At 41.7% G+C, this 27586-nt stretch overlaps 1 protein-coding gene across 2 annotated transcripts; it reads right to left on the reverse strand.

The window, feature by feature from the left end:
* Nucleotides 1-1089: 1089 nt before the first annotated feature.
* Nucleotides 1090-27586, reverse strand: LOC113019658 (uncharacterized). 2 transcript variants are annotated; one of them, XM_026163434.1, is made up of 10 exons: nucleotides 27331-27586; nucleotides 23127-23474; nucleotides 22425-22757; nucleotides 22235-22342; nucleotides 19105-19428; nucleotides 16889-17218; nucleotides 5421-5744; nucleotides 4313-4639; nucleotides 1445-1765; nucleotides 1090-1378 (listed from the first exon to the last, which is right to left on the reverse strand). In XM_026163434.1, the coding sequence occupies exons 1-10, from the start codon at nucleotides 27359-27361 to the stop codon at nucleotides 1287-1289; spliced, it is 2538 nt and encodes an 845-aa protein (XP_026019219.1). In that variant the 5' UTR covers nucleotides 27362-27586; the 3' UTR covers nucleotides 1090-1286. The 2 variants fall into 2 exon arrangements, with proteins under 2 accessions (XP_026019219.1, XP_026019221.1); XM_026163436.1 differs by lacking the exon at nucleotides 22425-22757.

The following is a 27586-nucleotide window of genomic DNA, read 5'->3' on the forward strand; positions in this document are numbered from 1 at the left end:
TCTCCAGTTGCCCGTGTCCACAGAGATTGTAGTAAAGGTTGAGTTCAGGAGATTTTCTCTCTGCACATTAAGTTTCTTCAAACAGTTCTTTCTGTAAATGTCACTGAGTAAAAAGTACTTCAGCATTTAGATGCAGTGTTGAAGTCTTTGTCACGGTGTGAGTCGTATAGACCCAAAACAGATACAACACGGGCACCAGATGTGTGTGTCAGGTATTTATTAGTGAAAAAGTGAAAAACGTGAATACTCACTGGTGTGGAGTTCAGTTGCTATATACAGGTGGAGTGAAACAGTGACTAAGTGTAGGCAGTGATAACAATGATCACATGGGAATTAACTACACAAGTATACTTGGGACTGGGGTAATATGTACAAGGGTAAGGCAGAAATACACAGTGAACTGGATTTACTATGGCACACACTTGGCAAAGAAGTAGGCTAAAGATTACTGCTTTGATGTTACTCTGGTGAAGACTGTGATTGTGGGCAAAGTTTTTACTTCACAGTTCATCATTATAAAAATACAAAATGTAAAAAATATCAGTCTTGACCTCTGTGTGCAGATCCAACTAATAAACAAAGAGAAATAATCAACAGCTCACACTGAGTGAAGCTGGTCACAGGTCAGTTTGAGACAAACAACTTTAATACGTTGACACCATGATTGTGACTGAAGTGAAGGCACGCTTACATTAATGTGATGCTGCAGATATTTTTTAAAACGGGTATTTTTCCAAGTTAGTTTAAAAAAAAAATCTCTCATGGTAAATGGCCTGTATTTATGTAGCGCTTTACTAGTCCCTAAGGACCCCAAAGCACTTTACATATCCAGTCATCCACCCATTCACACACACATTCACACACTGGTGATGGCAGCTACATTGTAGCCACAGCCACCCTGGGGCGCACTGACAGAGGCGAGGCTGCCGGACACTGGCGCCACCGGGCCCTCTGACCACCACCAGTAGGCAACGGGTGAAGTGTCTTGCTCAAGGACACAACGACCGAGACTGTCCAAGCCGGGGCTCGAACCGGCAACCTTCCGATTACAAGGCGACCTCCCAACTCTTGAGCCACGATCATAATCAATAATAAATAAATAATCTCAAGTGCTGTAAATAAAATGAAAGTGCTGAGAGTTTCCTCCAGAGTGAGACCTCTGTCACAGTTCAGAGGATCTACGGCAGCAGAGACCTTCATGGACACTAAAAGTCTCAAACACACAACAACAACATCACACTGACTCCACTCTGACCTCACTGATCAATAATCAAAGAACACACAGATCAAACTGATTGATCAGCCATCAGAGGAGTCGGATCAATGGAGCTGCTTCTGTTCCTGATGTCCCCTGTTTGATCCTGGACCTGAACTCTCCCTGCAGAGGAGACACAACACAGTCAGACAGGAACTATGAAAATAACAAACAAACAAACAAACCAACCTTTGACTGTGAGGAATACTGTTTTGTATCTCTTGATCTCCTCTGTTTTGACTACACATCTGTATTCTCCACTGTCTCTCTCTGTGGGCTGTTTCAGGGTCAGACTGAGGTCTCCAGTTCTCAGCAGGTCTTCATTCATCTTCGTTCGGTCTCTGTAAAACTGGTCCTGCTCTTCAGGCTGGTCAGAGCCGTTCTCATACACGTGGACCATTCTTTCACCACTGATCTTCCACTGCACTTTGGCATCTTCAGGCAGGTTTTCTGTTGTTTTGAAGGACAGCTGGACAGATCCCACCCCCTCCTTCACCTCCACCTGACAGACTGAGAGGACAACAAACACAGGACAGACAGACAGCAGGTTCAGAGCTATAGAGAAATCTGTAGGACAATAATGTTTATTTTTATCTTTAAGGCTCACATAGCCCCATTATTGTATTTTATGCAATGACCTCACAAATTGTATCACACATTTGTTTCATTCTTTACTGCACAGAGATATGTTTTGTAGAATAGTTTTGGATTTAGACTGTTAGACTTAGACACTAACAGATATGAACAGGGAGAAGGAATTTGAGGTGGATGGTCTGCCTGGATGGTGATGGCACCAGAAAGCATAAAGATTTAAGGTGGACTCTCCTAGAGAAAAACAGGGCTATAAATTCTGCTGTTAGGGAATGCTCTCTTTCCCCCTTCTCTCTCTCTACAAGCCTGACTGGATGACAAGCGATGGTTGCCATGGTGACGCAAGAAGAGACGTCTCCATACAGGGAGATGCTGGAAAGGTGCAGAAGATGAAACATGAGGCTGACATGGCGTCTAAAGGCTTCGTCCAACGTTTTGACCAATCGGGTTAAAACTGTTTTTGCCACATGCAATAAAAGTGTTTACAGCCTGGGTGCCTACATCAAAGACCAAAAGAGGAACATGATAAGGCACATGTCGCATGGAAAGAAGGAGGAAGAAAACGTTGGGGTCCAAGGAAAGCTGATATGTAAATTAAGAGAGATCTTCTGGTGATAATAGCAACAGTGTGTCAAACGATGATTAGAAGGAAGAGGCAGCATCATCCAACACAAAGTCAGAGTCTCAAGGTGACTGAAGCCAGACCAGCATCTGTAGAGGCCACATCTATGGCTCCACATTTATATTCAGCTTTGTCAGCGAACTGAAGTTACACAATTTAGCACTCTATCATCAGGAGCGTTATCTTTAGTGGACATGCTGCCAGTGGTAGAATGGAGAAAAACCCATCACTCACCAGTTGTCAGAGACTACAGTGAGGTGCAAAGAATCCCAGAAAAAGAGAAAAAGTACAAGTGGATACAGCAACATGAGATTTCAGAACAAAACAGAAGAGATAGAAGAAGCCAGAAGAAGAACCACAGTGGATCTGTGGGAATGAGAGTGAATGGGAGATTTTCTGGGACAGTAAAAGAAGGAGAAAACTGATGATTTAGAGATAGAAAACTCAGACAGAGAGTACTGTTACTATTGATTTCAGGAGTCAGACGAAGATGAAGAGAAGAGATTCGCCCTATCACAAGAATAATTCACAAGATCTTAGACACAGATGGAACAAACTTGGAGCTTTCCTCCAAAGGTACTGATGTCACTAAGAATTGCATCGTCTGGCCAGCCTGTGTACGTGCCATCTGTCCATCATGATATGGACTAGTTACCAAACTCCACCTCTGACAATTCAATTCAATTTATAGAGCTCCAAATCACAACAACAATCGCCTTAAAGTGGGTTTTTTTTAGTGTACAGTAGAGAGAGAGAAACCCAACAATCATATGACCCCCTATGAGCAGCACTTTGGCGACAGTGGGAAGGAAAAACTCCCTTTTAACAGGAAGAAACCTCCGGCAGAACCAGGCTCAGGGAGGGGTGGGGCCATCTGCTGCAACCAGTTGGGGTGAGAGAAGGAAGACAGTGTGGGACAGCAATTACTTCAGTCAAGTTAGAAATGGACTTTGGCAGCACTTTAGAGCCACCTAGGTACTGAAGATTAGGAGCACTGAGAGGGCTAAACTCCAGTCAATTCAAGAACATCTAAAGAGAGTGGCTAAGATTTGGGAGGCACACTAAGGAGGCCAGATATTTCAGATGAAATAAAAATGCAGGCACCATTGTGAACTAGGACTATCAAAGGGGTGCAGGAAAGCCTGGATGGAGTTGTAGGTCTGGGCTCCATGGCAGACAACATATGGATGCATCACCTCCTAGTGCCTGGGCTGATTTTTGTTGTTGTTGTTGTTATTGTTGAAATCTTACAGGTGGCATATGTATGTGTATGTGTGAATGTTCAAAGTGTGTCTCTGTAGGAATTCATCACATCCTGTATAGGTGGTGTTCTAGAGCCATCTTGAAATGCCCATGTATGAAATCAATAAAATATGTCAACCAGGCCTGAAGCATGTGCAAAATTTCATGTATTTTTGAAGCATGTTAAGGACCGCAAAAAGGCATAAAATAATAAATGGAGCAGATACAAGAGGGCCTTCACAGTGTTCTTGGCTCCCAATTATAATGGCTGCAGATTCTGGTGGTAATAGTCTAATTAAATCTCAGCTAACAAAGCCTGGACTTCAGTGTTGGTCCAGTACTCTGTATTTTGTTCAAGAATAATAGAATAAACCACTGTTCACAGCTTATAAGTATCTGGATTTCATTTAATATACTTTTGCAGTGATCATGTGTATTGGTATTTTTAAGTTCTACTTCATCAGATATTCTTCTGTATGGAAACAAGTCCCTGCGAAGTACTGACAACATCTGTTTGTCACAGTTAGGCTCATATTGTAAGAAATCAATGCCAAAAATGGACCTTAGATTTTGCATACATGCTTACACGAGGCTGCACTGACCTCTGACCTTCAGCTCCACCTTTCTCTTCAGCAGAATCTTTCCCTCCCTGCTGAGGAGGATGCAGGTGTAGGTGTTTGTGTCCCAGTCTGTAGGGTATTTCAAGGTCAGACTGAGGTCTCCAGTGTTCAGCAGGTCTTCATCAATCTCTGTTCGGTCTCTGTAAACCTTGTCCTGTTCTTCAAACTGATCAGAGCCGTTCTGATATATGTGGATCTTTCTGTACGAACCATCTTTCCACTCCACTTTAATGTCTTTGGGCAGGTGAGCTTTGATTTCAACGGGCAGTTGAACAGACTCAATGCCTGAATCCACCTCCACTTTGGGGACTGAGAATAGAACAAAGAAGAAAATGAGCTGAACAGCCAGCAGCAGCAACACTGAGCAGCATTGACTGGATGGGACTCAGACAGTTTCTCTGTAACTGCAGGGCTTCCTGCGCTGCTGTTAGTCAGACACGGATCAACAGGTTGTGGATAGAAAGCAGATTCCTTCAGCAGAGGATCCATATCACACGTGAAGCATGTCGTCGGGAAACAATCAGTGAAAATGGGACACTTTGAGCCGATTTGAGCCTCAATCTCTGAACATAGATGGTGCAGAGTTATGAATGGCTCTGTTTTTTGTTGGGGTTTTTATCGTTTATTTTATGGCTTGCTGTACTAACTTTTTTCAATAAATTAATAAATAAATGGTCTTTAGACTCTAAGCTTTAGGAATGAAGCAGTAATAAATTGTCGAGCCTCCACTTAGCAAGAATAAACTTTCAATTACTTTAAATCTTACAAATTGCTTATTTTAACTCCTTTCTCTTTTAATTGTTTTAAGTAACTGAAAACACCTGAAATGAACTATAAATGCACACCATATTAATTACTTTGAGCCAAATTGATCTCTATCTATCTATCCACACACACACACACACACACACACACGTAAATAAATATAAAAACAAGCCAACTTATTCCTGATCCAAATGTCTTCATGTCAAGTTTAAAATGTTTTCTATCACACATGTGTATATCAAACATATTTTAGGAATTCTAGTTAAAAAACAACAACAACAACAACAACACATACATACAAAGAATCAAAGGAAAAAACAACAACCTGTGATTTTGACTTTGAGCAGTACTTTTTTGTATCTATTGATCTTCCCGTAGACTTTACATCTGTATTCTCCACTGTCTCTCTCTGTGGGCTGTTTCAGGGTCAGACTGAGGTCTCCAGTTCTCAGCAGGTCTTTATTAATCTTCGTTCGGTCTCTGTAAAACTGGTCCTGCTCTTCAGGCTGGTCAGAGCCGTTCTTAAACACATGGACCATCCTATCACCACTGACCTTCCACTGCACTTTGGCATCTTCGGGCAGGTTTTCTGTTGTTTTGAAGGGCAGCTTGACAGACTCCACCCCCTCCTCCACCTCCACCTGACAGACTGAGACAACAACAAAGACAACATGAGCTGTTCAGACAGCAGCTGGCTTTTCAGTGTTGTAGAGAAAACTGAGGGACAGAAGCATATGAGAGTAGAAGGTAACATGACAGATATCTAGAAAGTGAAAACAAGTTCAAAATGTTAGAGATGATCAGAGACTGATGGTGCTATTTTTGTCCATTTCCTACTTTACAGCAATTTCTCCTGTCAGTGTGGAGCTTTTGTCTGGGTCTTTTTGTCGTAGATATAAAATGGAACATTTGTATTTCTAAAAAAGATTCAAGGTCAAACAGCATCACTGAAAATTGAATTCAGTCAAATCAAATGAATTCCTTCAAAGTTGATGATCTGATAACATCAGATGGACTGTTTCCTCAAAGCAAACTGAATCATTGGCTGGGCTGCTTCCCACTTCCAGACAGTCCCCGAGGCCACTGCCCACTGAGAAGTTTATTAACAATTATTTTTCTGTTTGGATCCACACCACAGACAGACGTACCATCACTAATGTGATATAAGAATCAAGCACCACCTTTAATATGCTTAAATGATTTGAGAAATTAAGTGGGTAATGGCGAGAAGGTTAGCACTGTTGCCTGAGTTTGACTCCACCGCCTGGCTGGGGTCTGTCTGTGAAGATTTTGCTTTTTTTTTTTCTGTCTGCGTGGGTTCTGTCTGTACTGTCTGTACTCTGGCTTCCTCCCACAGGTCAAAGATATTATTGTTTGGTTAGCTTCTAAATTGCCCATAAATGTGAATGTGAATGGTTGTCTGTCTCTCTGTGTTAACAACAGATTGTGACCTGCAACACATTGGCGACCTATCCTTGGTGTATCCACCTCCTGCCCCATGGTAGCTGGGGTAAGCTACAAGCACCCACCTACCTCTGCTCTGAACTAATTAGGCAAAAGAAAATGGATGCAGAAATCAATGTCAAAAATGGCGTTCAGATTTCAAGCACACGCTGACCTTGGACTTTCAGCTCCACTTGTTTCTTCATCAGGATGTTTCCCTCCTTGTAGACGGTGCAGGTGTATGTCTTTGTGTCCCAGTCTGTGGGGTATTTCAGGGTCAGACTGAGGTCTCCAGTTTTCAGCAGGTCTTTATTCACCTCTGTTCGGCCTCTGTAAACCTTGTCCTGTTCTTCAAGCTGGTCAGAACCGTTCTTATACACGTGGACCTTCCTGTTCTCTCTGTCTATCCACTCTGCTTTTACATCTTCAGGCAGATTTTCTGTGGTTGTGAAGGGCAGTTGGACAGACTCGCTGTCTGAAACCCCGTTCACCTTGATACCTGACAGCACAACAAAGCAGAAAATGAGCTTTCTTCTTATATAATGTGACACAAGGTTCTTTTTACAAAACTGTAACCTCACAAACAAGTGGAGTCTGTTTCTCTCTTAAGCCCAGAAAATGGCAGATGAGTTTGGGATCCTTGTAACATATTTCTAGCTCACCCTGGGGTATGTGGCTGTTGGGGCGTGCTTTAACTGCACAGCTGTAGAGTGGTGTGGAAACAGTGCCTGTAAAACTGAAGGACCTGTCTTCCATAGCTCATTAACCTTTTTCCTCTTATACAGGAAACTGCACAGCAGACATCCGCATGAGCTTGTGAGCAGTCGGCACTCCACAGCCAGGCACGTTAAATATACAATTAGAAGTATTTATAGTGTGTGCAAACCACAACTTGACTCTTATCCTTACTGAAAAGCATCGACAGTGGCAAGACCCGCTACCACAACTACGTACAAATGAAAACTAACTTTGCTTTGATCCCTGAGCTTGATCTACAGCACTGACCTCTGACTTTCAGCTTCACTTGTTTCTTTTTCAGGATGTTTCCCTCCCTGCTGTAGATGGTGCAGGTGTAGATGTCAGTGTCCCAGTCTGTGGGGTACTTCAGGGTCAGACTGAGGTCTCCAGTTCTCAGCAGTTCTTTATTCATCTGTGTTCGATCTTTATAATCTTGGTCTTGTTCTTCCAGCTGGTCAAAGCCATTCTGATAAACATGGACCTTCTCATAGTCACTGTCCATCCACTCCACTCTAGCATCTTCAGGCAGGTTAGTCCTGGTTTTGCAGGGTAACAGGACAGTCTCCACCCTGAAACCACCTCTACTGTGTAAACTGAGAAGACACCAAAAATATGAGCTATACAGAAAAAAGCAGCAACACTGAGCATGATTTACATTTAGTAGTTGAAGTGAAATATTTCAAGTCAAAACACATTTTACTAATCAGTCAGATTATGCCACTGAACAGAGACAATATTGCCTTTGTTGTTTTTCCAATCAGCGTCACAGCTGTCTGTTTCTTAAAGACCTCAACATCACTGTCACATGTCCAGAGACAAGCTTTGTTGTTGTTCTTTGAAAGAGAATCAAGTAGCTCACTGCAGGAAACAACTAGTTACCTGGGGGCATCTTGGGAAGCAAATTCAGGATATCCAGGCTTTAATTGTGTTACCTGACCCCAGTCAGAGATCATGTTTATTAACAAAGTGATCATCAACTTTCTTTGTTAACTAGGCTTTCTGCTCCAGATACAGATCAATTGGCTATGCATGTTTATTATTAGTAATAATAGTATTTAAATAAAACATTTCATACTCCAGCAAAAATGTAAGTGCAGATGATTCTCTGCCAGACAGATATTTTGCATTATATTCTTACAGGTGGTGTGAAATAGTTCTTGTATCCGTACGTAAATAAATATCTCAGACAGACGTTGTTCTACATATATACATAGATCTATCTATCTATCTATATATATATATCTATATCTATATCTATATATATGTATGTGTGTGTGTGTGTGTGTGTATCTAATCCATGAGATAATGTTAATCATCCTTTTTCAAATTTGCTGAAAAACTTTTACAAACCGTCATTCCCATATGGAAAAGAAATAGTAAAAACTTATATGTGATTACTCATGAAAGTGGCCACTTTCTCATTACTTTAATACATCGTTTTAGTAAGTATCCAAAACATACAAGTTTCATTATTTAATTTTTCAAGGAATCTTATATGCTTTTCATACAAGTTTCACACAAGACAGATACAAACTTTATAAGATTTATATATATATCTTTTCCATATGGGTTGTCTCATTTTCTACATGTTCTAAGAAATGCTCCATTAGCTTTATGCTGGTAAATTTCAACCAACTTGCTGCTAATCAATAAACTCTGCCTTTCTAAATCACTGAGGAACTGTATTGAGTTGAAGGTTAAAATATTTGAGGAAAATTAGTCTTAAAAATCTCATAAATGTATATCATATGAAATACAAATAAAAATGAATTACGTTCTGCCCAATGACAACAGCACTGACCTCTGACACTGAGTTTCACAGTTTTTGTTAACAAGATGTCTCCCTTCATACTGTAGACGCGGCAGGTGTAGGTGTTTGTGTCTTCATCTGTGGGATATTCAAGAGTCAGACTGAGGTCTCCAGTTTTCAGCAAGTTTGTCTTCATCTTCGTTCGTTCTCTGTAAAACTCGTCCTGTTCTCCAGGCTGATCAGAGCCATTCTGATATATGTGGATCTTCCTGTTGTCTCTGTCCTTCCACTCCACTCTAGTGTCTTTAAGGAATCCGACTATAGCTTTGCAGGGCAGCCGGACAGACTCCACCCCTGAATCCACCTCCACTGTGTAAACTGAGAAAACAACAAAGCACAACATGATGACATCAGCAGCAGCTGTGGTGGTCACATGACCTCCCTGTCCCTCCTTGTCTTCTAGTCTCAGTCAGATTGTGTCTCAGTTTGTTCCTGATGTGTTCCTGACTCGTTCTTTGGTAACTAGTCTGCAGCGTCCTGTAAAGTGCTGCAGACATGTTGGATGAAGAAGAACAGACAGCCTGAGCCTCCACAGTCGGCCATGTCTCACACACATCAGCACAGAAACCATGAAGATCTCATGTGTCTGAACATCTGAAGCTCTCCACCACATGACTGAGCACAACTCAAGGAGGAACATTTACTGAAGCTGCTGCAACATTTACTGTCAGCACATGTTTCCATGTCAGCTGCTGTTTACCACCACAGAAGAAGAACAGCTTGTCCACATGCAGCCTCTGTGTCAGATCAATGCAGTGAAGCACACACACTGTTTAGTAAAGTCATGTTGTGGAGCTGTTTCACTGATCAATGACTGAGTCTGAAGGAGGTTTTCTGACTTCTGGAACAAACCTGGAAGTTTCTCTTCAGCTCTCTGTATCAGCTGTTTGTAACTCTCAACTCTTTCAGCTTCTGGAACAAGTTTGTGTGAGCCGCAGTCAAGGAGCCACCAGAGGACACCTGCTAACCATCGGCATTATGGGTAGTGTAGTAGGAGACACTCACCTGACATGAAATAGTGCCGCAAATGATATAAAAGACAACAAGAAACCACAAGAAGAACCAGGAGAACCAGGACAGCTATGGCCCAGGATGGAAATGGTTCTGTGGAGAAACATTAAAAAAATGTGACTGACCTGTGTCCACAATATTGACCTCTGACCTGTATATAGATCTCTGACCTTTGACCTGCAGCACTACTTTCTGTCTCAGGATGTCTTTGTCCCTGTAGACGGTGCAGATGTATCCTCTCTCTCTGTGGGGTGTTTCAGGGTCAGACTGAGGTCTCCAGTTCTCAGCAGGTCTTCATTCATCTTCGTTCGGTCTCTGTAAACTTCGTCCTGAGTCATAAGGTCGTCATTTCTGTTAGAATACTCATGGACTGTGATGAGTCCCACTTCAGAGCGAGTCCACTCCACTCTGGTGTCCTCAGGCAGGTCAGGTGTTGTTTTGCAGGGCAGGATGACAGCGTCTGACCCTTCCTCCACCTTCACCTCCACCTGCTGGTCTGAGAGGACAAGAAACCACAATATTAACCACAGAACTAGAACCCCAAAAACTTTATTCTGTTCATCTGGACGTACCATTTTCTGTGTGAGAAATCTATCCAAGTGACCTGTAATTATTAATGTGGTTATAAGTAATAAGATCCCTAAACAAAGCTTATTTATGAGATGCTACTACAGTTAATAAAAGATCATGGTGAAGTTTCAGGTTAGCACAGAAACACAGATTTTGACACACTTAGAAAAAACCATCTTGAATGTTTCATGTTGAGTGATGAGTAAAAAGTCAGCTGGCAGTTATAAATATATGTACAGATGTGTGTGCTTAACCTCCCTGACATGAACTCACCTCTCTGACCAGAAGCTGAATTAAATATATCTCAATGAATAAATCTCCAACGGTTGTAGCAGCAAGATCTCTTTTTACTGCTTTGTTCTCACGTTTTGCTTTTTTCAGTGAAGTCAAGTCTACAAACGTTACTGCTGGTTTCATCGAGACTTGCAGAATCATTTAGGAAGTGCTTTTCTTCAGTTTGACATCTGGCCTTTGTCTGCAGTACTAACATATGACCAGTAATTACGACATTTGTTGGAGTTTTTCTGCTAACCTTTGACTTTCAGCTGGATATCTCCGACTCTCCGTTCATCACTTCCAGCACTGATGGAGCAGGTGTAGTTGCCACTGTCACTCTTTGTGGGTTTTCTCAGAGTGAGGCTGAAGTCTGAAGAGTCCAAAGCATCCGGTCTCATTGATGTGCGTTCTCTGTAACGCTGGTTTTGTCCTCTAAGATCATCTCCTCCTTCGCCTCGTTGGTGTACAGATTTGGGGTCGAGGTCACTGCGAGTCCACATCACTGTGGGATTGTCCTCAGGTGTAATACTTGAAAACAGACATGGCAGCAGGACAGACCTTTCCCCCTCAGTCACCTCCACCACCACAGCCAGAGCATGCTGGGAAACTGTAAGAACAGAAAAGCAAATCAAATAAATGTTGTGGGTTTGACCCAGTGTTAATATGAGTTGAATATAACCAACATTATCTTCAGAAACCAGTTTTACAAACAACAAACAGTCAAGTTAATTTAATCAGTCACACTGAAGTGAAAGACTTTTAAAGAACAAAACGGCTGCACTTTAGCAGACCTCTTAAAGTATTAAAACATAAAACTGCTTGAATTGTCCTCATGATTGATGCTTCCATTCAATAAAAATATTGATAAAATATCAATAACACAAACATTTCATAATTCTAACAAACATCACAGACTATGATGTGCAGCATGTGTGACAGAGGAACAGCCACACTCCTGTGAGAATAGATCAGTCCAACCTGACTTTCCTTCACTACAACAATAACTTACTGTGATAGGTTTAAGAAAGTAGCCTGATGGGTAATATATGTAATGTATTTCAGGCCACAGATTTAAAGTTGTGGAGTAGACAGGAACCACCTCTCTCTCTCTGGTGTGTGTGTGTGTGTGTGTGTGTGTGTGTGTGTGTGTGTGTGTGTGTGTGTGTGTGTGTGTGTGTGTGTGTGTGTGTAAGATTGTAGTCTCATTAATCTCACTAAGTTTACAGAGAGTGAGAAGAAGACAAGTATGTATAGTAGTAGCTACCAAAGCCAAAAGAGTGTAACAGGCCCAGTGGTGAGGGAAAAGTTAGTATTCAGCTGTTCACTGTGTTCACCACCTCCAAAGGAATAAAGTTCTGCTGGTGAAACCTCCCGACGTCTCTTTCCAACTTTCAGGACAAAGCTACTACAGATGCTACAGATCAGAGCCGCGGACCTAACCAGGTAACGAGAGGCAGTAAGACATTTATTCACTCACTGACTCATACTAACATCTTCCCATCTGTGCCAAAGTACTTCAAACCACATTGTAGTGTAGCTCAGGCAGATTGTTCCCTATCTGCTCCAGACTGCATGCCATGCAAGATACTAATCCTGAATCAGATAAGACAAAAAAGTGAAGGACTGCTTGAGCCATGTCGTGAAACCAATCCTCCCAATTAATGCAAATTAATATCAGCTGGTTCAGTCCCAACTGATGCCCTTTAAAAAGCTGTCTCATTATCAAGGTGTCACACAAGAACTCTCAGGATATGTCATAGGTCCATTGGTTTGCATTTAACTTTTTAGCAACAGATGTCTCTGTAAATTATGGTAAATCCATTTTTGCAGATGATGACGCATTGTGGATAAGGGGGAAAAATATAGACCATCTCATTAAGAAACTCCAAGAGGGCCAGGTAAAGGGGAATATTTGGGTGTAGAAGGGTATTTTAAATTTTCAATTGAGAAAGCTAAAATCATCTTTTTCCAAATAAAAAACAAACATGGGGGAAAACAAAGGTTTGTATGGGAAAGGGCTAGAAAGGGTTAATTGTTTGTTTGTTTTTTGGGTATAGTTTTAAAAAGAAATTAGCCTGGAAAACCCACAGAGGACATTATAGGGAAAAGTAAAATGTCACTTAATTTGAGGTGTTTAGCAGCGTTGACATGGGGTGCCAATTTTGATGTGCTTAAAAATATTAATGTCATATTAATTTGCATGTCCACACAGATGATAAAGGTTTTGTTCAGGAGATTTTCTCTCTGCACATTACGTTTCTTCAAACAGTTCTTTCTGTAAACGCCACTGAGTAAAATGTATTTCAGTGTTCAGGGAGAGTGTTGAAGTCTTAATCAGATGCTTCTTATTAGTGCCTTATTGCTTCTAAAATATACAAACAGTTTACTCTACATATGCTTAAAAATTTTCTACAAGGATGTAGACAGATTAAAAATGGCTGACATAGCTGATTGTAGCATGAGCTCATCTGAAAGGCACCAAGAAGAATCCAGAGATTTGAAAGTTGCTGCTTTGGATTGTTAGTTTGATCTGAATCCAGTGTTTGATGGAAATCTCCTCCTGCTGCACTTCAACACATTAAAGAGAGAGAGATGAAAGAAAAGCTGATGATGAGAGCAGAGAGAGGAAGGTGTACTTACCGTGCAGGAGGATCACAAACATCTTCATGTTCCTGTCAAACTCAGAGACTCTTTAAAAGCCCTTCAGGACATCAGCTCACAGCAGCTTCACTTTCCTCTGCTGATCATCTACTGACACTCTCACACTGCTTCACTGTCACAGCTCAGAGTTCAGCTTCACACTTTGTTAAAGCACATCTGTGGAATGAAGTCCGGCCGGCCACAGATCAGACGTTTGTGAGAACGGAGGCAGTGATTTGCTGGCTCACCTGTGGGGGCGTGGCTAACAGAAAAGTGGATGAACAGGATGGAAAGTATGAGGAAACGGAACGCCTCCTCATAACTGAAAAGTTTGTGCTAAAATGAAAGAGACTTAGTTTCATCAGACTTTACCTTTAGCCTATTTAGCAGAAGTTAATATTCAGAAGATTGTATTTATAAATATCTGAAACACTGCGTGTGTGAAAAGAGAGGGAGAAAACTGAGAGGTCAGATATTTGCTGATCTTTAAAGCTCAAAATCACCACATTCCCACAGACCAATCAGATACAGGATATGAGGAATTATTCACCAGGTGGCCTTTATGACAGGAGAGGAGTTTGGATTCAGCAGCTCTGAGCCTGATACTGAGGTGGAGAAACTCCAACATACCTGATAACCTGTGGAGTGTGAAAAGGAGTACCACGGTACATTTCACCCTTGATTAAAGGCAAATATAACTCTGGATTATTAAGCAGAAGCAGTTAGTTTCTCTTTATTATAAGTAAAAAGAGTAACTGATGAATGTAATGAGTTATTTATTTTTATAGGCAGCACAAACTGTTCTAATCTGATCCAATTTCTCCTGTTAAATCAGTCTAGAGGAAGAAAATGCTTTTGTCTATGTGCAAATAAATTCACGTTTTAATGTGTGAGACAGTTTGTTTCTGCAGGCACTAAATCATTTAATGCCCTCAGGACAGAATCAACATGATGACATAGATGCCAACCTTTCTAACTTTTTAGAAATGCCCAAATTCTCTTTTCTCTTTTAATTCTCTGTGATGTTATGAAGTTTTAAAAAAAAAAAAAGAGTCTTAAATCAAACTTTCCTGAAGCCCACATTCAGCCTCAAACACATCAGGAGCATCAGAAACACCACAGAGGAAGAACAACACTGATCAGATGAAACCTTACAAAGTTTTTATTTCACAGTTTATCATTATAAAAATATAAAATGTACAAATATCAGATTTGGCCTCATCTGTAGTCCCTGTGCAGATCCAACCAATAAGCAAAGAGAAACATTAAACAGCTCATACTGAGTGAAGCTGGTCACAACTTTAATACTTTAACACTATGATTGGGTTTTATGACTGAAGTGAAGGCACGCTTGTGTTTTTCTTACATGTAGTAAAATTAATATATTACATGAAACATGATATCTTTAAAAAAAATCTCAATAATAAATAAACTCAACTGCTGCCAAGAGCATGCAGAAGCACCAGGCGGCAACATAACCATAACCATGAGGAAGTGTTGGCCAATCAAAAGCCCACAAATAATAACAGGATGCAGACTGACATCTAACAAATAGATAAAGACACACAAACCTCTGAAGGTGCAAGACAAAATCTGATTGCTTTGTCCTCATGTCCATGTAGAAAATCCTCTGAATCTGAGAATCTTCATCTCAGCAGTTGTAAAAAAACAACAAAAAAACAAAAACAACAACGACCCTTGGTTCTCAGGGATCCATGTGGATTGCTAATCATGTGTATGAAAGTCCAAAAAAATACCCATGCACATGTGGACATAGCCTAAAGACGCTCCTCTTCCTCAGAGGATCCACCTGTGCTTCCTCTCCTCTCTCCTCCACCTGTTACAGTGAGGGAACGTCCTCCATGATGGAGGAGCTGCTGGAAAGTGCTGAGAGTTTCCTCCAGAGTGAGACCTCTGTCACAGTTCAGAGGATCTACGGCAGCAGAGACCTTCATGGACACTAAAAGTCTCAAACACACAACAACAACATCACACTGACTCCACTCTGACATCACTGATCAATAATCAAAGAACACACAGATCAAACTGATTGATCAGCCATCAGAGGAGTCGGATCAATGGAGCTGCTTCTGTTCCTGATGTCCCCTGTTTGATCCTGGACCTGAACTCTCCCTGCAGAGGAGACACAAGACAGTCAGAGACACACACACACACACACACACACACACACACACACACACACACGCACTCACACACACACACACAGTCAGACAGGAACTAACAAACAAACAAACAAACAAACAAACCTTTGACTCTGAGCTGCACTTTTTTGTATCTGCTGGTTCTCCCGTAGACTTTACATCTGTATGTCCCACTGTCTCTCTCTGTGGGACGTTTCAGGGTCAGACTGAGGTCTCCAGCTTTCAGCGGGTTTTTATTCATCTCTGTTCGGTCCCTGTAAACCTGGTCCTGTTCTCCAGCCTGGTCTGAAAACACGTGGACCTTCCTGTCATGAATGTCCCACCACACCACTTTAGCATCTGCAGGAAAGTCTTTTGTAGTTTGAAAGGGCAGCTGGACAGACTCCGCCCCCTCCTCCACCTGCACCTGACAGACTGAGAGGACAACAAACAACATGAGCTGTGAGGGAAAATTTCTCTTTGAGTTGACACTGTTAATTCTTCCCTCTCATATGAGATTAATGAAGCTTGGACTTTACTGCCTGTCCATGTCTCAGTGTTTTGTTCTGTTGTTCACAGCTGATGATTACGTGGATGCACAGGTCCTCTTCTGCTTATCATGCCTATGGTGTGCCAAAAGGTTCAGTTTTGGAGACTCATACTATTTCTGTTATATACGTTCCCGCTTCACCAGATTTCCGGCACTTTGACATTACTTGTTACACAATGCAGATGACATTCAGTTGTACATCTCTTTTTTTGAAGTTAAGTTAAAGATGTGGAATTGATGCTTAGACCATTAAAAGTAGGATTGCTGAGAATCTTCTCCAATGTAATAACGAGAAAGCAGAAACAGATTCACTTAAGAAAGATTTCCAAGTAGAGTTTCTTTGTGTTGTGCGTCCTTGTCTAGATTATTGTTGTATTTATTGTTGTACAACCTCGCTGGGATGTCTGCAGATCAGCTTCAGAGTTCACTTTAAGATTTTGCTCTGACAGTTTCTCCTTCAGCTTCATGCTGATCGATTTCCAAACTGTTGCCGATCAGTAAGCTCGATCTTTCCTAACTCACCAGGAGGATAAAGTATGGCGATAAATTAGTGTTAAAAGGGTGATATGTTCATATTATGTACATCACATGTGAAAATCAAAGTATTATCTAACCTCTAACTTTAAGCTCCACCTGTTTCTTCATCAGGGTGTTTCCCTGTCCGTTGTAGACGGTGCAGGTGTAGGTCTTTCCATCCCAGTCAGTGGGGTATGTCAGGGTCAGACTGAGGTCTCCAGTTGTCAGCGGGTTGTTTTTCATCTCTGTTCGATCTTTGTAAAACACAAACTGTTCTTCAAGGTTGCCAGGTCTGTTCTGCCATATGTGAACCTTCCTGTGTGAACTGTCCGTCCACTCCACTTTAGCGTCTTCAGGCAGATTAACTGTGGCTTTGCAGGGCAGCTGGACAGACTGTACACCTGAATCCACCACCTCCACCTGGGGGACTGAAACAACAACAGAGCACTGAGCACAATAAGTTTTGCACTGAAGTTAAATATTTGTAGTTAAAACATGTTTGACTGATTCCCCTGAAGCTGCCTTTGATGTCCAATCAGCAGCAGAGCTGGTTTCTAATGAACTCAGTGTCATTTTAGAATAAAAGCTTTATTTACAGTCTTTGAAAGACAATGATACTGCACTTATTATCACAGAGGTGTCCTATGAAACAAGGTCGACATATCCATACTTTCTTTGTTTTAGCTGGATCAACAAAATCTAAAGCCTGTTTTTCTTCACAGCAGTTGCAGGTAAACTGCAGCAACAATGCGACTCAGACAGTTTCTCTGTAACTGCAGGGCTTCCTGCAGTTACAGAGAACGGATCAGACACGGATCAACAGGTTGTGGATAGAAAGCAGATTCCTTCAGCAGAGGATCCATATCACACGTGAAGCATGTCGTCGGGAAACAATCAGTGAAAATGGGACACTTTGAGCCTCAAACTCTGAACATGACCTGCTGCAGACCAGCTGACGTGTTCAGTTACCATGGAGATCTATTTTTATATTACACACAAACACATATGTACATACATATACATACATACATACACTCAACAAAAATATAAACGCAACACCTTTGTTACTGCTCCCATTCCCCATGGGATGGACGTAGAGACCTAAAATTCATTCCAGATACACAATATAACCATCCCTCCCAAACAGTGGTCACAAATCAGTCCAAATGTGTGGTAGTGGGCACATCTGCCATATTGAGATAATCCATCCCACCTCACAGGTGTGCCACATCAGGATGCTGATCTGACATCATGAGTAGTGCACAGGTGTACCTCAGACTGCCCACAACAAAAGGCCACCCTGGAATGTGCAGTTTTTTGCGCTATTGGGGGTCTGGGGACCCAGAACCGGTCAGTATCTGGTGTGACCACCATTTGCCTCATGCAGTGCAACACATCGTCGCATGGAGTCTATCAGATTGGTCCATGCAGGGCATGCAGTTGAGCGTCCCTGAGACGGTTTCTGACAGTCTGTGCAGAAATTGTTTGGTTGTGCAAACCAATTGTTCCAGCAGCTGTCTGGGTGGCTGGTCTCAGACGATCTTGGAGGTGAACCTGCTGGATGTGGAGGTCCTGGGCTGGTGTGGTTACACGAGGTCTGCGGTTGTGAGGCCGGTTGGATGTGCTGCCATATTCTCTGAAACGCCTGTGGAGACGGCTTATGGTTGAGAAATGAACATTCAATGCACGGGCGACAGATCTGGTTGACATTCCTGCTGTCAGCATGCCAATTGCACGCTCCCTCATTGCTTGTGGCATCTGTGGCATTTTGCTGTGAGACAAAACTGCACATTCCAGGGTGGCCTTTTGTTGTGGGCAGTCTGAGGTACACCTGTGCACTACTCATGATGTCAGATCAGCATCCTGATGTGGCACACCTGTGAGGTGGGATGGATTATCTCAATATGGCAGATGTGCCCACTACCACACATTTGGACTGATTTGTGACCACTGTTTGGGAGGGATGGTTATATTGTGTATCTGGAATGAATTTTAGGTCTCTACGTCCATCCCATGGGGAATGGGAGCAGTAACAAAGGTGTTGCATTTATATTTTTGTTCAGTGTATATACATTCATACACACACACACACACACACACACACACACACACACACACACACACACACACACACACACACACACACACACACACACACACACACACACACACACACACACACACACACACACACACACACACACGTGTACATATATACACATATACATATATAAAATGAAATTAGTGTGTAAAAGGTCACAGATGTGGATTATATGAAATATCTGTGAGTTCTGAATATAAACACACGACTAACCTTTGACAATGAGCTCCACTTTCTTGCTCATGATTGGACGATTTCCTTCGTGGCTGTAGATCGAGCAGGTGTAGATGTGTGTGTCTTTGTCTGTGGGGTATTTCAGGGTCAGACAGAAGTCTCCAGGTTTCAGCAGGTTCCTCTTCATCTCTGTTCGGTCTTTGTAAACCTCGTCCTGTTCTCCAACCTGGTCAGACACGTGGACCTTCCTGTTGGAAATGGAATTGTCCGTCCACTCCACTTTAGCATCGTTGGGTAATCTGACCATAGTTTTGCATGGCAGCCGGACAGACTCCTCCCCTGAATCCACCACCACCTTGTAACCTGAGGGAACAACAAAGCACAACAGGATGGTCACATGACCTCCCTGTCCCTCCTTGTCTTCTAGTCTCAGTCAGATTGTGTCTCAGTTTGTTCCTGACTCGTTCTTTGGTAACTCGTCTGCAGCATCCTGTAAAGTGCTGCAGACATGTTGGATGAAGAAGAACAGACAGACTGAGCCTCAGCCTGGGGCTGATGAATACCATGCCTGAAAGACTACTCAGGACTTCTGGGTTTTCATCAGAAAGGAAGACATTCAGAAGGCTTCAAGGCAATGAGAACATGTCGAATCCACTCAGCTCTGTCTAAGCTTTGAATTGGATCAGAGTTTAGGTTTTGTTAAAGAGAGAATCAATCTAGACTTCCTGCTTAATGTGCTGGTTTATGCAATTTACACTATAGTGAAATCACATTACCTCTGCCAGCAATGTTGTTGTGTTTAAATTCCACCAAGCCCAAAGCAGCATCAGCAGATTAAAGCAGAAACATGCATATACAATAACACTGCGTACCCTGAGCTTGCTCGGTACAGCTACATCTATCACTACAGCCGTCTTCTTCTGTTTGTCTATCACCACTATATCCAATTGGTAAGTCCCACAAGATCTTAGCTCGGTCATTCTCCACCACCCTAGGAGAATTTTGACCTCAGGACTTCCAGGTTATACTCGGCACAGATGTTCCTGTACACTATGCCGGCCACTTGGTTATGGCGTTCCATGTATGCCTTGCCTGCTAGCATCTTGCACCCTGCTGTTAGCAGACTGAGAGACAGCTTTTTCCACCAGGCCATCAGACTGCTGAACACGTCATAGACACCTCAGCTTCACTACTGGAACTTCAACATTATGCACTACATACTGTACAGTAATGCCACTTGTTTTGCACATATTCAACTCTGTATATTTTTATATATTTTATTTATTATTTTTTTACTATTTAATTTGTAAAAATGTGTATACACACACACACACACACACACACACACACACACACACTTAGGATAATATTTAGTATACACATCCAGAAATGCATACACTATTATATATTGTACATATATTTATTAGTTTCAGATTAGCCATTCTTGTATTTTGCTCGTTTGTGTTGTTGTGTTTGCACATCTCTGTTGCTTGTGGGGCTCGCACACAAGAATTTCACTCGCATGTGCTGTGCCAGTGTGCCTGCACATGTGATGTGACAATAAAAGTGATTTGATTTGATTTGATTTGATTGTTATGTGCTGGATTGTCTCTGGAGCATCTTTACACAGCCTGCACCTGGGGTCTTGCCTGGTATGATGGACTCCAGCCTCTATGGATCTTGTGCTCAGAGCTTGTTCCTGTGCTGCCATGATTAGTGCCTCTGTCCAGCTTTGTCCAGCCACTGGTGGGACCTTCTCAATTTGTTATTGTCTGACTACATATTTTGGCAGTTGGTCAAGTCTGTGCGTATTTGGTTGGCAGTTTGCAAGGCCTCAGACATCGACAGCTTGCTGGACTTCTTAGGCACCTTCTTGTAGCACCTTTCTGCAGCTCCGATACTTGGCTAACCTCCCTCCGTGCTACCTTGATCTTGTGGGTAATTCTTTCTCTAATGGTTAAAATTGTATTTGGGAAGAAATTGATGAAGTTATCACCATTAACACTAAATTCCATTTTCTGGGTGTAATAGTGGATGACAAGTTAACATGGAAATCACATATTGAACATGTTAAAAAAAGTTGGCTAAAAGTATTTATATCCTGGGTAATGTTAGATATATATTAGATTACAAGACAATGAGAATATTATATTTTTATTGTTTCTACCCTATCTGAGCTATTGTGTTGAAGTATGGGGGAATACATACGTGACTAATATGAAACCATTATATTTATTACAGAAGAGAGCGCTTCGAATTATGCATAATGTTAAATATAGAGAACACACTAATAATTTGTTTATAAAATCGAAATTGTTAAAACTAGAAGACATAGTGAAATTACAGACTTTAACTATTATGTTTAGGGCGAAAAATAAAACACTACCTCTTAAGTTACAAAGTTCATTTGTATTGTGTTCAGAAAATGGGGACGGCAGAAGGAAGTTTTATTTTAAGCACCGGTTTGCTCGAACCACACAAAGGCAAATGTGTCCAACAGTCACAGGCATAAGAAACTGGAATTCTCTCAGTGATCATCTCAAGTGTTGTATAAATGTTTCTTAATTTAAAATCTGCTATAAGAATAAAATGATAAACCAATATGAAGAAGTTGAAAAGAATAGAATTTAATAGTAGAAAAATGATCCTTTTAGTTTGATATTTAGTGGTATTGCTCATTGTTGAGTATATTGTTGTTTGCTTTGTTTTGTTTTGTTATGTGCAGAAAATTGTCATAGTGTAATTTTGGTTGCCTACTTGTATTATCACAGATAGGTGGCAGGTATCAATAAGAATTCTTCTTCCTGCTCCTTTTCATGCATGGAAACAAGTGTTACTTTAATTGAAAGGAAGGTTGTGTAAGGGAATGCATTACTGCTGTACCACGTGTGAAACAAAATAAATTAAATAAAATAAAAATGAATGGTTGTCTCAAGAGTGCTCTGACTTTTTGTCAGCCTGGCTACAGTTCTGGAGAGAAACTTAGAGGTTTTTTTAATCACTGATGAATACTAAGATGTCAAAGGTTTACGGAGTTCCTTTTCATAGAGCCACAAACTAGGGTTTGATCCCCGGCGGGTGTGTTGCAGAGTGGGGAAAAGAGGTTTGAAACACGAGCAGACACCTGCTAACGCTCGGCATTATGGGTAGTGTAGTAGAAGACACTCACCTGACATAAAATACTGCCGCAAATGAAAGAAAAGACCTCCAGAAACCCCAAGAACAACCAGGAGAACCAGGAGACCCACTAAAACTTTGGACCAGGATGGAAATGGTTCTGTGGAGAAGCATAAAAAAGATTTCTGACCTGTGACCTGTATCTAGAAAACTGACCTCTGACCTCAACTTACAGCACTGACCTTTGACCTGCAGCACTACTTTCTGTCTCAGGATGTCTTTGTCCCTGTAGATGGTGCAGATGTATCGTCCCGTGTCTTTCACTGTGGGGTGTTTCAGGGTCAGACTGAGGTCTCCAGTTCTCAGCAGGTCTTCATTCATCTTCGTTCGGTCTCTGTAAACTTCTTCCTGAGTCATAAGGTCATCATTTCTGTTAGAATACTCATGGACTGTGATGAGTCCGAGGTCAGAGCGAGTCCACTCCACTGTGGTGTCCTCAGGCAGGTCAGATGTTGTGTTGCAGGGCAGGATGACAGACTGTGACCCTTCCCTCACCGTCACCTCCGCCTGCTGGTCTGAGAGGACAAGAAACCAAAGTGTCAACTGTAAAAGTGGCAGCAAAATTCCTCTGAGTGTTTTGTGCTGGGTGATGCATAGAATGTCATTTATTTACATATTTACAGAAATGTGTGTGGTAAACACAGCCCTCTGCACACGAGCTGACATGAGTCTGTCACATTTTCCAGAGGCTGCAGCAGTTCTCTGCAGTCATCTCCTGCTTTGTTGTTCGTGTGTCCTCTGAGGTTACATCTGTTCTAAATGATGCTGCGGGTTTCATCTGTATTTTTACAAGACTTTCGGAATTAATTTGCGTCAGTTTGACCTCTGACCTTTGACTAGAGTATTGACCTGTAATTACAGCAGGTGTTGGGCTTGTTGCTGACCTTTGACCTGCAGCTGGATGTCTCTAAGCTTCCGTTCTTTCCCTCCAGCACTGATGGAGCAGGTGTAGTTGCCGCTGTCAGTCTTTGTGGGTTTCCTCAGAGTGAGGCTGAAGTCTTTAATGATGAAAGCGTAACGATTCATTGATGTGCGTCTGCTGTAACGCTGGTTTTGTCCTCTAACATTGTCTCCTCCTTCTCGTCGTTGATGTACAGATTTGGGATCGAGGTCACTGCAAGTCCACATCACTGTGGTGTCCTCAGGTGTAATACCTGAGAAAAGACAGGGCAGCAGGACAGACCTTTCCCCCTCATTCACCTCCACCACCACAGCCAGAGCATGCTGGGAAACTGAGGACACACAAAGAGAAACTCAAATCAAATACATGTTGTGGGTTTGACCCAGAGTTTAAATGATGAATGAAAAGTGACATTATAGTCGGAAACCAGATGTACAAACACACAAATGACCAAAACATAAATAAAATCTAGAACTTAATTGCCCTTTATTGTTTCAATTTGTAAATAACTAGAAATTTGTTAATTCAAACATAATTAGAAATTGATGTAATCTGTGAGTATCAGGCCATTGGTGCACATTCAATACAATTCAATTTTATTTATATAGCACCAAATCACAACAAAAGTCGCCTCAAGGCACTTCATATTGTAGGCTACAGTAGATACAGAGAAAAACCCAACAATCATATAACAGATTTGATTCTGTAGGAGCCATAAATAAATGTATTGAATTTTTGATGATCACTGGGTTTTCATTTGTTTGGTTGCTATGGTGATGTGTAACGGGAGTCACATGGGTGCTAGCGGTGGCATTAAGAGAGCGTTGTCAGTCTGTCTTTCACTGGTTTGATTTTGACAGAGGGCTGGGTCGCCGTAGTTTTTGTTGACCGCAGCACAACGAGTTTCCCCTTGTTGCATTAGCGCCTGTGATGTTTTATTGCTCTGTAAACTCTCAAAGCACTTTAATAAACAAGCAATTCCACCTCTCGCATTATTGCGTAAAGTTGACAGCGCATCAGGCAAATAGGCAAGCTCAGTCCCTGGCCTCTAGCGACTGTGGAAGTCGCTACAGATTCAATGCAGAGAGGTCTATCAATACATAGTGAGTGAGAAAGGTGACTGGAAAGGAAACACTCAATGCATCATGGGAATCCCCGGCAGCCTATGTCTATTGCAGCATAACTAAGGGAGGATTCAGGGTCACCTGGTCCAGCCCTAACTATATGCTTTAGCAAAAAGGAAAGTTTGAAGCCTAATCTTGAAAGTAGAGATAGTGTCTGTCTCCTGAATCCAAACTAGAAGCTGGTTCCACAGAAGAGGGGCCTGAAAACTGAAGGCTCTCCCTCCCATTCTACTTTTAAATACTCTAGGAACAACAAGTAGGCCTGCAGAGTGAGAGCGAAGTGCTCTAATAGGGTGATATGGTACTACAAGGTCATTAAGATAAGATGGGGCCTGAAGTTTGCAAAGACTGTTAAATTGTGCGAGTGGTAGTTCACTCTTTGCAACATAGTACGCTGTTCTAAACAGATTTTTCAGGTTTATTTTTAGTATGTTATTTGCAATTGGTGTTTGTTCTGGGAAAGATACTACAGACTGAGCAATGATGCATTCCTCATGCGCCTCATTCCTTCTAATGGGGTCTTTCTTTAAAGTACTGGTCCCAGTAACAAAGGCGCCTGTCAACTCAGCAATCAAGGGAAAACCAACAACACACCCAGCAGAACAAGAATTTCACTCGCATGTACTGTACCAGTGTACTCCACTCCACAACCCTCAGGACAAAGGGACTAAAGACCTGAGTAACACTCTGGGCAACTTTGGGCTGACTCAGCATGTAACGGAGGCCACACATAATAGAGGACACACTCTTGACCTACTGATCTCCAAGGGCCCAGAGGTTCAGTCAATGAGCTCGTCAATAGCTTCAATGCTAACATGTTAAATGTATTGGATACAATTGCTCCCATTAAGGTGAAGGTTATCTCTGGAAGGAAAAAGTCTCCATGGAGAAACTCCACACTGGTGAAAAATGAAAAAAGAGAGTGTAGGAAAGCTGAGCGCAGATGGAGAAAAACAAACCTCCAGGTTCACTATGACATCTATAAGGAGAAACTTCACAATTATAATTTACAACTGAGGAGTGCAAGGAGGTCCTACTTCTCTGACATCATCACTAAAAACAGCCATAATGCTCGGGTCTTATTTTCTACAGTTGACAGGCTAACAAACCCTCCTGTGTCAGTGGCAGCTGAACTTCATTCGACCATGGCCTGCAATGACTTTGCCAAATTCTTCACAGACAAAATCCAAAAAATTAGACAAGCAGTTGGTACATCAACAGCAGATCCAGGATATGTACTGTGTCCACCAAAAAACTGTTTAAACACCATGAAACAGTTTCACCCGATTAACAGCAAAGACCTGGAGGACATCTTAGGTCAACTGAACTCCTCCTCTTGCTGTTTAGATGTCCTGCCAACAAGTTTTTTCAAAAAGGTCTCAAAGACTTTAGAGTCAGACGTGTTACAGATCGTCAACTTTTCTTTAATGTCAGGTGTGTTTCCAGAACAACTAAAAACTGTAAAAGCTGTAATCAAACCTATACTGGAAAAGGACAGTATAGGCACAACACAGAAGAGCTACCTCGTCAGCCCAGGACTCTGCAGTCTGTTTACACCTACAGGCCAGTGGACACTCTTTCAATGATGAGGATGTAACATCCTGGACAGGGAGGAACGCTGGTTTGAGCGTGGAGTCAAAGAGGCCAATTACGTGAAAAGGGAAAGACCATCTCTGAATCAAGGAGGGGGCCTAAGGGTACATCTTTCGCCATCTTACAATGCTGTGATTGCAGCCATTCCCCAACTCTGAATGGTACTCATGGCCATTGATCAGTGGTTGTTGGTCATGAGATTTTGCATAATTAAGATTAACAGACTGACCTCCCAGCCCATTGTTCCTCAGTGGGCTGGTTTCAGTCATTATGCAAATGTACTGGTTGGGGAAACCTGCAGTCAGCTGAGACTGAAGAAGTCACCTGGATGACGAAACGTTTCTCCCACAAAACGCTACGTCCAGATGAACAGAATCAACTTTTGGAGATTTACTTTCCTGGATGATTAAGAATGCATCAAGATGCCTTTAAAGAGATTTTAAAGTTTATCCCGATTTCATTATTTATGTCTGTTCTTATATAGCAGCCTTTATTATGAGCATTACTTTTGTTCTGTGTCATTTGGAACAGTGTCAAAGTAGTATTTACTGTAAATCACTGGTATGTAACACCGAAATAACTCATGTGGTCAAGTATCTTCTGTCACTGTCTGTTTATGTTTGACTTCAGGAGGCAGACCATAAACAACCCCATGAAATTGTTAATCAAACTCTCTTTTCTGCTCTTTTCACCAGTAATCAATTCAGTAATTATTAATTTGTATTCTATATTATATTATCTGACTTTTTGACAGAGCCCAGACACAAATCTGCAAGTGTGTCCACGACTCTCCAACATACTTTTAAGTGAAGTTTAGTCTGCACTGGGTTTTTGTTGTCGCTTTGTTTTAGACTGTTACTGTTTCTGACTTCCTGCCCAGCTAAACTATGCATGTTGACGGTGCTTCTTTGAAAAAGATTTTTACTTAAACAACTTAGTTTTATTTTCTGGGAAGTTAGTGAAACGCTGCGGTGAAATCAAACTTTTCAGAGGGAATCAGTTCCGGTTACCGCATCAGTGGTAGTTTGCGAGATTAAACAGGAAATAAACAATCCTCACAGTTCTGAACAAAAAAAAGAAAAGCTTTCGATTTTAACATTCCAGTCAGTCACACTTCGGTAACAATAGCAGATATAGATGGCCACTTCATTGCATGTTCCTGTCACCTGTCTGAGAATGATGTTGTGATATAAAGGATTATCGGACCTGTCAATAAAGCCTTTTATCTCAGATCTGCAGCCATGACCTGTGTCACCGAGCTAGCTTAGCACGGCTAGTTAGCCTCTCCCAGGCTCAAACTTTCAACACAAAGTCGGTCCAGACTTTCTCACACCACCCCTCGCTCTCTTACAAATAAAGCCATCATTACATCGGTAATTTCACACACTGCGTGTATATACCTGTGCGATAAAACTTCGGTCTGAGTGCAAGATAAACATTGTTTACATAAAGTATATAAGAGTTTCTTACCGCTCGTGAGGAGCAGGAGCAACAGCAGCATCTTCAATCTCCTGCAAGAAACAGCAACCAGTTAAATCCAAATACTTCTCATTGTTGCTCTTAATATTTGGGGATTTATATCTCATTTGGAGCCGTCGATAAAAGACAGTGGAGGGAGTAACACCAGCTATACTGTTTACTTTCGGTTTCACGTGAACAACAGTGTCCTGTCTTCCAGGTTAACTGGTTATTACTTTCATGATGTGCGGATCGATCCTGAAATATC

The sequence above is a fragment of the Astatotilapia calliptera genome, chromosome 3 (assembly GCF_900246225.1).
Source record: "Astatotilapia calliptera chromosome 3, fAstCal1.2, whole genome shotgun sequence".
Taxonomy (NCBI): Eukaryota; Metazoa; Chordata; class Actinopteri; order Cichliformes; family Cichlidae; genus Astatotilapia; species Astatotilapia calliptera.

What these genes read in the sequence shown, in the direction of transcription:
- LOC113019658 (XM_026163434.1), bottom strand. Translation starts at nt 27,361, where the DNA reads ATGCTGCTGTTGCTCCTGCTCCTCACGAGCG. An exon ending in GCGGCAGTATTTTATGTCAG is followed by an intron (nt 19,429 to 22,234) that starts GTGAGTGTCTTC and finishes TTGTTCCCTCAG; the next exon opens with GTTACAAGGTGGTGGTGGAT. An exon ending in GGTGGAGCTTAAAGTTAGAG is followed by an intron (nt 5,745 to 16,888) that starts GTTAGATAATAC and finishes TTGTTGTCTCAG; the next exon opens with TCTGTCAGGTGGAGGTGGAG.